Source organism: Plectropomus leopardus, chromosome 13 (genome assembly GCF_008729295.1).
Source record: "Plectropomus leopardus isolate mb chromosome 13, YSFRI_Pleo_2.0, whole genome shotgun sequence".
Taxonomy (NCBI): Eukaryota; Metazoa; Chordata; class Actinopteri; order Perciformes; family Serranidae; genus Plectropomus; species Plectropomus leopardus.
Window position 1 is genome coordinate 32,016,656 of NC_056475.1, and position 14,053 is coordinate 32,030,708.

Here is a 14,053-nt window from a genome sequence, read left to right on the forward strand (position 1 = left end):
ACAGCGGAAGCTGTAGAGTCAAGAGAGGCTCAAGAGTTTCCTTCCTCTGCTTCAGAAACTCTTGAGCCTCTCTTGACTCCTAACAATTTTTTTTTTATCTTTTATATGAAGGACAATATGGTTGAAAAAGGTTTCCAGCTACATGATGTTCTACTGCTTAACAAACTCCTCTGCAGCAGGAGAGTGCTGTGACCCTGCTCGCAGCCTGTGAGGCTCTCAGAGTTGTGGCTCCTCTGAGCTCCTGTTGGGGGTCACCTCTCGTTGGTGATAATAACAGAGGTGCCGATGTAATGTGGGATGTCTCTGTGGCTCTCAGGCGAGGAGCCGGAACTGGGGCTCTGGCTGTTACAGATGTAAGCGGCTGTTTCTTTCCCGTTGTAACTGTGGCTGTCTGTGAGGTGGCTCAGGGGGGTTAAAGAGGGGGCTCTGATTGAAGTGTGCTTGCCCCACACTTTATGAAAGTTCAAAGACATATACGGAGATTGGGCTGGAAGTCCCAACCCAACCCCCATACCTATCAGCATCCTGCGCTCCTCCTCAGCAGACCTGGGCTGCAGCTCTGCAGTGGCCCCGTGCTGCTGAGGGCCCTCAGCTGATTGTGGATATCCTGTAGCTGGGTGGCTGTAGGGAGCCTCCATCATACACAGCCTCCTCCTCTGCTCCAGAGCCACGTGCACAGGGAGAGGCTGGGCTGCACCGTGCAGCGAGCCACCCTGCTCAGTTTTACCCAGCACCAGGCCACTGAGCAGAGAGCAGGCAAGGGCCTGCTCACCTCGCGGGCCCTCAGCACCTCTTGTATTCTGTTGGATGTCCTGGATTAAAGGCTTACTGTCCTTGGTGGCATGAAGACGAGGATGTGGACAAACCTCCGACACATCACTAGGGACAAGTGTGTAATGTTCATAGGGTTCTTCCTTTAGCCTGCTGGCAGGAGCTGGGTCTGTGCTGCTGGAACAGTCGTAGTAGAGCTCATCAGGGTACCTGTGGCCCGCTGCCGGCACTGGGCCTGATGACAGAAACAATGTGCACAAAGTCAAACTACAACACAACGTCTGCTGAAAGAGAGAGCGCAGCATCAGAAGGACAGTGTCCACACACATATATTTGATAACATGTCAGTTATTGTGTTCATGAAACTGCTCTAAAGATATCTGAAGAAATACATCCTTTAAGTTGTGGTTTGATGTTAATGTCCATTTCCTTTAAAATGTAGAGCAATGAACACTTCATTTCCTGCATTCTGGGATGTCTTTATTAAAGTAAAGAAAAACAGTTTATTCAAAATGAGGATTCAAAGTATAAGAATAGGCTATAATGGAATAAAATGCAGTAAGGCTCCTAGGCATTTTGTATTGCTCTCAAATATTTTTTTCTCATGCAGTTCCACTTATGTTTTATATTTGAGAATCTAAGCTCTTTAAATGTGCATGTGGCACCTATTCATATCAATGATAAATTAATTTATTTTAATTCATTCACAAACCCCTGGACTAGCTCACGTTTTTCAGTAAGATTTCTGTCCATGTGCAAAACTGCATATTTAAAACGTATCCCTCATATCTGTGTTAAGAATAGAGTTCTAATATTTTGAGAACAAACTTATAATTTTAATAACAATAAAGGCATGATAATTTTCTAGTGCCTACAGTCTGTTGTGCATTCCTTAATTCAGACCATTTGTGACCATCTGGATGAGACAAAAAGAGAAAAAGCTGTGCCATGCTCTTCATTAACCCTTTGAAACCTGAGCAAAATGGCCTGATGTCTTTTTAAAAAAACATGGGAAGAAGGCATTCGGCAACTTAACAAGAAATGGCCCCAAAATGAGCAAGACACTAGTGAAAAGTTACAAGAAAAAAAAACTGACAATAAGCTAAAATAAATAAATAAATTAAAAAAATGAAAAAAACAAAAACAAACAAGATAACCTATGACCTAAAAAAGTGCCAAAAATCAAATAATATATATATTTAAAATAAGAGGAAAACTTTTGGCCAAAAAAAAGAAAATGGCACAAAAAAAAAAATCCAAGTCCAGGCACTCAAGTAGGTTTGAAAAATTTTTCAAACCTACCTACTTCTTTTTTTTGGCCAAAAGTTTTCCTCTTATTTTGGACATTTTTCCCTTCCATGAGCACCGGTGGTTTGAGGGACACCAGCAGCGCTCCAGTCTCCTCTCTCTCTCAATATATATATTTATTTTATTTAGTGTCTGTGACATAATTTTAAATATATAATTATTATAAATGAAATGTAGTTTTCCCTTTTTTTGACAATTTTCTAATAATCCTCCCCTCTTTTTTAAAACTAATATTTGGGTAATTTTCTTGACACCTTTTACTATTTTCTTGCAGTTTGTGGGACATTTCTTGCCAAGTTGTTCACTGCTTTTTTCCCCGTGTTCTTGAAAGAAAATCAAAGCCATTTGCTCAGATATCAAAGGGTCAAAGAGCTTGTGAAAGGCGTCTAAATGTGTTTCGAAGGGTTGAGGCGGAAAACCACAAAACTGCTCTACCCAACGTTTCAACATCCACCCCCCATCGGCTGTGGGGCACTTGTATGACGGGCTGCACACTGACAGAGATGGAGTGTTTGCCAAGACTCTCAAGGATGTCCCCCCCAGAAGAAACCCACACCCCATCAGCACAGACCCCAGAGAGCGCCACCTCACTGCTCCCATCCACAGCCTCCTACAGCCCACACCCAGAGACCCTCTCCTTCCACAGCAGATGATGAAGACTACTGCTCAGACCAGACCCTCGGCCTGTACCAGATCACATGTCAGAGCTGAATAAGGTCTTTACTCTTCAGTCTTTGGACTGAAGAGCAGAACTTCTGATTTTCTTGATAGTATAAATAGTAATGATAGCATGATGCTATCATAAACATGGTCTAGAGGTTATTGCCCCATCCCAGAAATGATCTAGTATCATTCAAGACAGAGACTCAGGAGGAATCATGACATGGAACATATCAAACCTACACAACTCAATACAGATTCTCAAAATAAATAGCTGCAATAAACAATACCTTCCCAGCTAGCAATGGTTCGTTTCTAAAAACTTTCGGACAATGGTTCAATACAATGTTTTAGTAAATGTTACTGTGACTTGCAGAATGTTTCTTGCTAGCTGGGTTATCCCTACACAGGTGGGCAGCCAGAGTATTTAGGTGGCAGGTGAAGTGGATAACTTTGACCATTTTGTCACAGTGCAATATTCTGCTGGGGAACCTTGGGTCCTGGCATTCATGTGGATCCCACCTGACACGATTCATCCTCCCAAACACTGTTGCAGACCAAGTCTCAAGATTAACTCAATAAAAATTGGTGGTCAAAGTTAAAGGTCACTGTGACCATACGTCCATCTTATACCTCCAGAAAGCACTGAGGAAATATCTTCACACTTTACAAACGTCCACTTTAGATTTTCATGGTTAAAGGTCAAGGTCACTGTGACCTTGCATCCATCTCATTCTCATGACTGCCATATGTAAAGAAAGTCTTTGAAGGAATTTCCTGAACTATGGCACAAATGTTCCCTTTGACTCAACAATGAACTCTGGATGCTCTTTAGTTTATGGTCAAGGTCACCGTGAGCTCACAAAACAAGTTTTTGGCCATAAATCAACTTGCTAGTTATGACAAAATTCCACAAAAATGCCCAGCGATAAGGAGTGTACCTGTGTATTTGTTGGGTGCTGGGGGCCTGCTGATGTTCCACTCAACAGACCCCCGGCTGTGCAGAGAGCCAATGATGTGCTGAGCCAGCTGAGAGGATGGACTGGAGCCGGGCAGCGGGCTCTGAGCACCAGGTGCCGGCGATTGTAGGGATAGTGGAGGGTCAGGTTGTATGTGGGTCCGCAGGTCACCTGGCCTGCTTCAGGGCTCACGCTGGAACTCTTTTCCCTGCAGGGGGTCAGGGGGTATGGGGATCTGTCCTTCCATGGCCCCCTCTGTGGGGAGCAGCTCGAGCAGCCTGGCTGGAGGAGGCTTGCAGTCTGCTGCTATCCATGAGAACACACACACCAGCACAGAGAGGTTACTAACAACACACAAACACTGTGTTTGCAGCAGATCTTAACTGAATCCGATCTGAGATCTGATAACATGTTTAACCTTAGGGACTGTTTAGTGCATTTTAAGCACTTTTCATTCTTCAGTCTTTGATAATTTTGGCTGTGTTCATATGGCAAAAATGTTGTCAAGATTGTATATTTTTGTTTAATCTGTGAATTTTCAGCTCAGCTCCTACAATAAGTTTAAATACTGTTAAGTGCAAAAAATGCTCCATAGAAACCCATTCAAACTGACATTTTTGATCCTACAGCAATCAAATCATAAAAGGATGCACTGTATTACTGCTAGGTGTCATTTTGGACTTTTGCCTTGGAATTTGTCAATTTTATTTTATTTTTCCACCTGATGACTTCAGTTTTACCATATTTGGAATATGGAGAAAATACATGCTATTTCCACTGGGTGGATGCACTGTCACAATCAATGTTGCTGCAAATCACTGACATATCCCAGGCTGTGATAAAAAAAAAACTTACTGTATTTATTTATTTTTTTTAAATCTTAAAACATAGCGATATCATGACGAAAACCTGGCATTTACACGTTTTTTAAATTAATGAATTCTTGATAGTTATGATTAGGACTGATGTTTGATGAAAAAATAATCCCAATGAAAATAGAAAGTCATATTAATGGTGTATATTTTTTATAGCCTGAATTTGAAAAGTGCATTTTGTGTGCAGAGCGGTATGAGTGTCAGTATTTGACACTGCGCAAAAAATGATAATTTATAAAGTAAATGTTGCTGCTAGTCATTGACATATTCCAGGCTGTGGTAATAAAAAAAATCTACTTAGTATGTAATACATTAAAAATAATGTATAATTTGTGTGTATTTTTCCCTCTAAAAACATAGTGGCATCATGACAAAAATGTGGCACTTAAAGGGTTAAAATTCTGAAAATTAATACATTTTAAATTTATGATTAGGACTGCTGCTGCTAAAATATCAAATAATAATAATAATAATAATAATAATAATAATAATAATAATAACTTTATTTATAAAGCGCTTTCAGTCAAAGTGCTGTACAGCTAATAAAATCAATCAATAAAACATAAATCTAAAATAAATGAAAATATAAAAAATTAATAATGTCTAAGATTTTTTAAAGCTTGATTTTTAAAAAGTGCATTTTGTGTGCAGTGATACAAGTATGTTTAATATTAAAGTGGGCCCTGAGGGTTAAGATGTTATTTATTATTTGTTATTTCTTTCAGATGGAGGAATTAAATAATTTTTTAATCATAACTGTAGGAAAGCATTCACCTTTTGTTTAGTCAGAGAGCCCAATGCAGGTCCCACCTCAGGGTACGGGGCTGCTCTCAGTTTGCTCTTCATCTTGACTGCTTTGGCCCTGAGTTGTTTGCGCTGGTCTTGAGAGGAAGTAGGACTGAGACCGGGTTTAGATGCTCGACTCTGGTCTTCAGATAACTGCAGCTCCTTACGTTCGATGTCACTGTGTACAAACAGGAAGACACTGTGTGTCTTTGTAGTAGCTCCACTGGAGGTTTTACAGGGAGAACAAGATGGGAGAGGCGCCTACTCACGTGAGGACGTAGTTGACACTGACAATGCAGTGAGGTCTGGAGGAGCGGCTGTTGTGGACGATGGTGGCGTAGCTCTGCACCCACACCCAGCCTCCATGTTTTGATAGCATGCGATAATCCCAGGTGGTTACCTGCCCCTTCACCAGTACTACAGACAAAACAAAGACCAGGACCAAAGAAACATTGGGTCTCATGAAACAACATCTTCTTAAACTTCTCTCATATTTTCTCTTTCTGGTAAGAGAAAATATAAGAGAAGTCATCTCCAGATGCACCAAACATTCATCCATCACCACCATCCACATCTACTCTGACCAGTTATGCTGAATCCTACTGATCATAAGTCACCTGTTAGCACAGGTAATGCCCCCTAAACACTGTACTGTATAAGGGCAGGTTTAGTGTTGTGTGCAGAGACTCTGGCACTGGAGACAGAAAAAGGCTGAAACCAGAAGAATAACTTCTGCAGTAGTGAAATTGATGTAGGCCTACTGTTAAATAGACTTAAACAGAGTAAAGGTGATTTCAGGGAAATGTATTAATGTATTAAAGAAATGTATGCATGTAAAGAGGTTTAAAATAAATTTAATGAATCAAATAATTAAAATAATTAAAAGGAAAAGCATGGAGTCCTCATACGCACGGTTTATATAAGCACCTGTAAACATGAAATGTTTTTTAATAAAAAAAGACTGACACGATTATAAAAATATTTGCCAATTTATTGTCTAAATAACTAACTAATTGTTTCGGCTGCACTTGTACAAATTCTTAATTTGTAAAGTAGTTATCTAATAATAGTAGAAGTAGTGGAGTAGAAAGGATTGAGATTTAAATACTCAAGTAATGTAAAAGTTCATCAGATTTGTACTTAAGTACAGTACTTGACTAAATGTACTGTTCATCATTTTTCAGCTCTGGTCAGCAGAGGGACACACAGTAACTAAAATTACAGTAACTGGGATCAATAGCAGTATGTCTTTAGCCCTGAAATTTAATAATCCAGTGACTGTAATTACTCTAAAACATTTTCTAAATTTGATTAAATGGTATTCATGTTTTTTACATGTTCCTCACTTATATTTCCTCCAACAAAATGTGGTCTCTTATTTCTGGACCACTCGTAAAATTTTCTCTAATGTAAAAGAAGAGCAAAAATAAGAAAATATTAGAGAATCCCAAAAATCAGTGGGTACTTACAAAATAAGAGCAAATCCTGGATATGAGAAAAAAATAAGAGAAAATTTTCTTGCATGAGGCCCAATTTGTCAAATCTGACTTCAGCCTCTCAGAATCACACCGCAGACGCCTCTTTTTATAATCAGCACTGTGAACCAGTCATTCACAGAAACAGAAGAAACCTTTCTCAATGGACTGTAACTTTGAACCAGGCTGTAACTTTGAACCAGTGTACCTAACACCTGCAACAACAGATTTTTTTTGGATATACCCTCCCATGTCTGACTACGGACTTCAAGGACTCACATAAATGATGAGCGTAACGTAGATGGAAAACATCACAGGCGTGGACATGGTGGTACAGAGTCTTCTCTATCAGGTCCTGAGGCTCATATCCAGTCAGCTCTGCCACCCTGACTCCAGCACACAGGAGAGAGGACACAAGGCAACTGTCAGAGGCTGATTGTGACATCAGTGTGCATCACAGGTCAGTTAACAATCCAGCAGCACTCACATTTTAAATCAACCAACAATTCTGTACAGACTGTGTACACATTTTTATATCCTTCTAACATGATTTCTGTTGCATGTATAGTGGTAAAACTGTATTTGTTATAACAATTTTTTTTTTCTGTCAATGATTTGTGATTTTTTAAATGATTTTATATTCTACACAGGGATTATGGCTTTCACCTCTCTGTCCACCCGCTCAGTCAAGTGTCTCTCCTACCTTGTGTCCAGGAAAATGAGTTTCAGGTCCAGGCTGGCTCGGAACATGAACATGTTGCTGTGTAGTTTGATCTCGGTGATACCACTGGGAGGCAAGGAGTGACCGACTGCTATCAAGCCCACAGTCTGATAACTGGATTCATACAGCGCCATGTCCATCATGTACTGACGCACTTTCAGGTAGCCGCTGCAGTGGATGACCTGCGAATCCACAGCACCAGTGTCACATGACATATACATTTTCATAGGAATTCAAATAGTTGAGCCTGATATTTTCCTGAACAAACAGCACCCTATTTGCAGGTCACTCAGTGCTCCCTACACTGTGTAGCTACCACTACTACAATTATCATTACCGTAAAACTTCAAGTATGAGACCAGGCTTTTATTTGCTTAAATCACTGAATTCAACAGGCTTATATTGAAAGAGGTGTCTATATAGGATAGTCTTTTAATAACTTTCTATCCAAAACTGTTGCTCAGCAAAGATGGAAATAAAATCTAATTATTTATTTAATCTTTTGAAACCTGGGCAAATTGGCTTTATTTTATTCAAAACATGGGAAGAAGTTTGAGAAAAGAAGAAATGACCCAGAGGTTAGCAAGAAATCTGTAAAAAAGTACAAGAAAATAACCTGAAAATTTGCCAAAAAACAAACAAACAAAAACAAAACAAAAAAACCCACAAGAAAGTAAAACAAAAAAGCAAAGCAAAGCAAAGCAAGAAATGACCTGGAAAAAAAAAACATCTTAAAATTCTAATATTCTTTAAAACAATTTTAAATGTATAATTCTGAATACAGTTCACTGGATATTTTCCCCTAGCTTTTTTTTTTTTTTTTTTATAAAATAGTCCTCTCCATCTGCTAATCTCTATTTTTTGCATCTTTCTCAGTTACTATGCTGATAATGTTGTTGTATTTTGGTGTTCACGGTTTCAGTAAAATGAACTGAATGATTGAATTGTGTAGAATCTCACCAAGTGTGTAGTAACTTTGTGTGTAGCAGGCCTTTATTTGTGTTGTAGTAGTAGTAGTAGTAGTAGTATCATTATTATTAATAACAAACTCAGGTATTTGAACTGTAGTTCTGCTTCACAGCAGACTTAACTTGGCCCTAAACAAAAAAGGTAATTTCTGTCACAAGGGTTGCACAAACCTCATCTCACATGACATCCCTCTGCTTGACAACGTGCCAGTTCGACAGAGATACAGGCGTATTCCTCCATTGGAATATGAGGAAGCCAAGGCCCACATCAACCAGCTTGTGGAGGCTCAAGTGATCAGAGAGAGCAGTAGCCCCTACACCTCCCCGATTGTATTGGTCAGGAAAAAGGATGATAGTCTATGCTTGTGTGGACTACTGTCTCCTGAACAGCAAGACTAGGAAGGACTTGTTTCCCTTTCCTTGCACTGTCATGATGCCCTTTTCTGGCGCCTGTTGGTTTTCCACCCTGGACTTAGCCAGTGGGTATAACTAGGTTCCAGTGACTGAGCAGGACAAGCCTAAAACAGCCTTCCAGATGCTATTTGGGCTTTGTAACGCCCCAAGCACCTGTCAGCAGTTGATGTAGAGGATGTTTGGGGACCAGCAGTGTCAGTCCCTGCTTCTATACTTGGATGACATCATTGTCTTTTCTTCTTCCATCCCCCAGCACTTGCAGCGACTGGAAGGGGTCCTTGGTCAGCTGCAAAAGGAAGGTTTGAAAGTAAAACTGGAAAAGTGTGTTTTCTTTCAGAAAGAGGTCAGCTACCTAGGGCACTTCACCTCTGGGGAGGGTGTGTTCACCAACCTTGCAAAGATCGAGGCAGTTGCCCAGTGGCAGCGTGCTTGCCACGTGTCAGAGTTGCATTCTTTTTTGGGGTTTGCCAGCTACTACAGGCGCTTTGTGGAAGGGTTTGCCAAGCTGGCAGGCCCTCTGCATAAGTTGGTGGCAGAGCTTGCGGGCTGTACGTCAAAATGAGGGCTGACACAAGATCTGGATTCTGTATGGACACCACAATGCAAGACAGCTTTGAGGTCTTAAAGGCAAAACTGGTCTCCGCCCTGGTGCTGGCCTATGCAGACTTTTCACGCCCCTTCATCTTGGAGGTTGATGCGAGCCATGGTGGTCTCGGAATGGTCCTGTCTCAGGAGGCCGAGGGTGTGATTAGGCCTGTAACTTATGCCAGCCGAGGTCTCTGACCAAATGAACGCAACATGGCCAATTACAGTTCCATGAAATTGGAATTTCTAGCCCTCAAGTGGGCAATGACAGAGAAATTCCGAGAGTATCTGTTAGAGCATAAATTTGTGGTCTTCACTGAGAAGAATCCATTAAGCCATCTTCAATCAGCCAAACTGGGAGCAACTGAGCACCGTTAGGCAGCCTAACTTGCTGCCTTTGACTTCGACATTAAATAACTGTCAGGTCGCAGCAGTAGGAATGCAGATGAACTTTCCTGCCAGTACATGTCGGGCCACAGCTTGGCCGAACAGGCTCTACCTGGCACGTTGGTCCCAGTTACCATACAGCGAGGTTGTCGCCCGGACTCAGTGGTGTCAGTGACCCAGTCCATTGTGTCTGCTGTGCTGTCCCACTCTCCAACATGCGCACCTTGCAGGAGGCTGATTCACTCCGAAAGTAGGTTTTTGTCTTTTCACGAAGGCAAGTTCGGCCATCACCAGAAGAAAGGCGGCAGGTCTCCAGACCAGCCTTGGTGCTTTTGCACCAGTGGGGACAGCCTGGTAGAGAGGATGGGGGAGAGGAAAATCTCCAACTCATCCTGCCTGCTGTTCTAAAATAGGAAACACTGATGCAACTCCATCAGGCACACGGCCACCAGGGCATTAACTGAACAACAGATCTGGTGCGACAGTGCTGTTATTGGCCAGGGATGTGCTTGGATATAATGCAGTGGGTTCGTCAATGTGAACATTGCCAGGTTGCAAAGGATTCTGGTCCAGTGCCACATAGTTTCATGGGCCATTTCCTCGCATCCAGGCTGAATGAAATCGTGGCCATCGATTTCCAATGCTGGAGCCCTCCCAGAATGGGTTGGAGAACGTCCTAGTGTTGATGGACGTGTTCCACAAGTACACTAGCTATATCGACTCGGGATCAGCGTGCTTCTACTGTGGCTCAGGTCCTGCTGAATTAATAGTTTTTCAGGTTTGGTGTGCCAAGTCACATTCACTCTGACCAAGGTCGGAGTTTTGAGAGCTTCTTGATCCAACAGGTCTGTTGCTTGTATGAGGGAGAGAAGTCTCGTACCACACCATACCATCCTGCAGGCAATGGACAGTGTGAGTGGTTTAATCGAACCCTCCACAACCTCCTGCGTACTCTGCCAACATCATGGAAACAGGACTGGGCCTCCTGTCTTCCCCAAGTGTTCTTCTGTTACAACACCACACCTCATCAGGTCACAGGGCAGTCTCCTTTCTTTCTCATGTTCGGTTAAGAGCCCAGACTTCCGGCTGACTTTCTCTCGGGTCGAGTCCAGGACCCTGTGCCAGGGAAAGTTCAGGACTGGGTGGCCGAGCATCAGACCAGGCTTGTGAAAAAGTGTTGTTTGAGGGGGCCCATGAGTGGTTGTTGGCTGCTGCTGGTCGCCGGAAAGAGTGGCACGACCAGCGGGTGCATTGTTGACTGGGAACCTGCGCCTCCATTTCTGGCCAGGCTACACATCGGGACGGGAGGCTCATTGTCAAACCGAGCCTCTGATCTCTGGTCTACTGCTGTTCTGTCTCCGCTGTTTTTCACCATATGACATTTTCCTCCATGTGCACACATGCTCTGTAAGGTGCTTGGCTGGTGAATCACCCACGTCATGGCTGGACCACGTTTACCCAGCACAGATGATGATATGAATTAAGCATCCCAGTCATTAAAGGGACATATCAGGAAGGTTGGTTAATTTGGTTAATCTCAGTGGGTGATTGTTAGACTGCAGGATTGAACTGATTACCTGCTATCTGTGCAATTGATAAATTGTGTGTGTTTTTTTAGTGTAATTTAGCAAACTGTTGTGTGTGTGCCTGTGTGTAAGAAGACATTTTGGGCTCAAGCTGCAAGCTGGTGTTGAAGTGACGTTTTGTTTATGTAATGAGTATCTGTCTTCATTTTGTGCCCCCCCACACTACTAGCTTATCACTAACTCCACGTCTCTTTTCTCATTGGACAGGAGCTGTTGGGCCTGAGCGAGTGGCTGGCTATTACCTTCTGTGGTGGTCCCTTCACTCCCATTTGCAATAGTGCACTAAGGTGTTATCCAGGTGGTGTGTGGTTTTTCACATGTGGTGTGTAGCATCAGGACCCCTCCCCCTCCCCCTCAGCTAGTCCTCCTCATTGGTAAGCCAACAGCCCTGCTCCCGGTGGTTGAAGTTACAAACTGACTGTGCCATAACACCCCCTATTCATATTTCAGCATATAGGTATTTTACTATTTACTGTCTGATCTTTGTTTTTAGAAAAAGTTATTAATAAATTATTGTGTATTTTTGGAACCACATGCTCTGTGATTTTTCGAACCTGTGTGACCTTTCATGTTTATTGTAGAGTTACTGCTGTTTATTTAGAGTTGTTGATTACCAGAGTGTCTAAATTTCCTGGGCGTGAACTTCCCCTAGGTGGCGTTGTCGGAAAATTTATAACTTTTGCTTCCTACCACTTGCCCCCATTTTGCCACTTTTGCTAAGGCCCAAAGTTGTTTTTTTTTCCTCTGTCATAACATGATAAAGCAGGAAGACGCTTACAAATTCCTGTGTCGTGTTTGTGTGCTCACCTGCTACATCAGCATTTTTTAGAGGGTTTATAAGATAGTGGGACCATGCTCAGGCTAGCATAACTGAAATGCCACTGTTTTTTTGTGATGGGCAGCAGGAGCCCCTGATGGGAAGGTGAGCCAGGTATGTCGTTGCCAGCTGGGACTGTAAGTTATCCCTAACAGTCTTAACTTATGATGCAAACTCCCTGAAACTATTGCTGGAGTGTATGAAGAACATCAGGCCTTAAACGTTCTAAATTTCAATCAAAGTAAAACCGAAATCATGGTGTTTAGACCCAGTGGTGCCTGTGATACTTCCTCTACAGACCTAGCCTCCTTGCAGCCATACAGTATGTTCAGCCCATGGTTACCAATCTTGGCGTCAAAATGGACATTGATTTTAAACTTGACAAGTTGACAAATTATGTTATTTGTCAACCTGTCGAGTTTAAAATCGAGATAAAAGCCTCAGCTGATAAAAACTTTTATCCAAGGTCAAGACAGACATCTTTTAATGATTTTGAGCACCTCATTCATGCTTTTATTACAACCCATTTGGACTACTGTAATGCACTTCACGTTGGCTTCAGTCAGGCCTCTCTCTCACTCTTACGGATGGTTCAAAACGCTGCCACTCGTCTTTCACCAGGCACACGTAAGTGACATTTCCCTGATTATGGCCTTCCTCCACTGGCTTTCTGTACATTTTAGCATAAATCTTTGAATGGGGTTAGCTCCACTGTACATCTCAGTCCATCTACAAACTAATGCCTCCTTGAGGTCATTGAGGTCCACTGACCGGTTGTGTCTTGATGTCCCTCTTAGTTACCGTGTGTGTTGGAGTAAATGACAATCCAGCGGCTGCACCCACCTTATATCCTCCACATGTGAGTCCTGCATTTCGCTTAGCAAGAACACACTTCATCCTCAAGAAGAAGGAGCGCTCAATTTCATAATCTGTCACACAAACACACATTACAGACACATTACTCACATTAACACAATAACATTTCTTACCCTTACTATCACTATCTACTATCTACTATCTTGCTATCCTGTGACAAAAGTTAAAACCCTCTACTGTAGTGTGCCCTCAGCACAGTGAGTCATTTGGAATACAGCCTTAAAGGTGGAGTCAGCATATTGTTAATATATTTGAACTCAGAACCCAAACAAATACAAACAAATAGATTTACCGTCCTCATGCGCCCACTGTCTTTCTCGTTTTACATCCATGGCCTTTTCCCTGTCCTGTGCACATGCACAAACGCCCCCTGTTGCTGATGGCTAGAATAGTGTTGTTTGGCTCAGTCTAAGCCACTTTGTTTTTACCCCATTTACAGAGCCAAATTGTATTTTCAGAATGGACAGCTAGCTAGGAGATATTCGCTGATTTGACAAATTGTGCATTGGATTAGATTCTCTGACGTCATACAGCTTTCCAAAAGCTGTATTACATGTTTGTAAACACCCTATGACCCACATTTACATTTACAGTTAATTTGGAAGACACCTCTGTGTCTGTACAGTCCTTTTACAATACAGTTAAAATATCTTTCTACTGATCCTAGAATATTGTTTTTGCAGTTAAATAATGGGGAATGCCAGTGATTCTTAAGAATTACAACACTTAAAAAGAATGGTGAAATCGAGCAGTATACTATAACAAACTTAATATCTCTCCAGAGAAACTGCTGGGTAACATGCTTTGATTAGAGATAGCTTTGGTGACTCACTGTAAGAAAAACTAGAATTACCGCCTTGTGTTT

The 14,053-nt window shown here is 42.0% G+C and overlaps 1 protein-coding gene across 1 annotated transcript in view; it reads right to left on the reverse strand.

Moving 5' to 3' along the window:
• Nucleotides 1-251: 251 nt before the first annotated feature.
• Nucleotides 252-14,053, reverse strand: part of sim2 (SIM bHLH transcription factor 2) — a 31,600-nt gene continuing 17,798 nt past the window's right edge. The window contains 8 exon segments of the mRNA XM_042500017.1: nt 252-1,006; nt 3,681-3,809; nt 3,812-4,004; nt 5,384-5,537; nt 5,629-5,776; nt 7,114-7,220; nt 7,538-7,737; nt 13,156-13,241. Of these exon segments, the coding sequence (XP_042355951.1) occupies nt 252-1,006; nt 3,681-3,809; nt 3,812-4,004; nt 5,384-5,537; nt 5,629-5,776; nt 7,114-7,220; nt 7,538-7,737; nt 13,156-13,241 (1,772 nt within the window).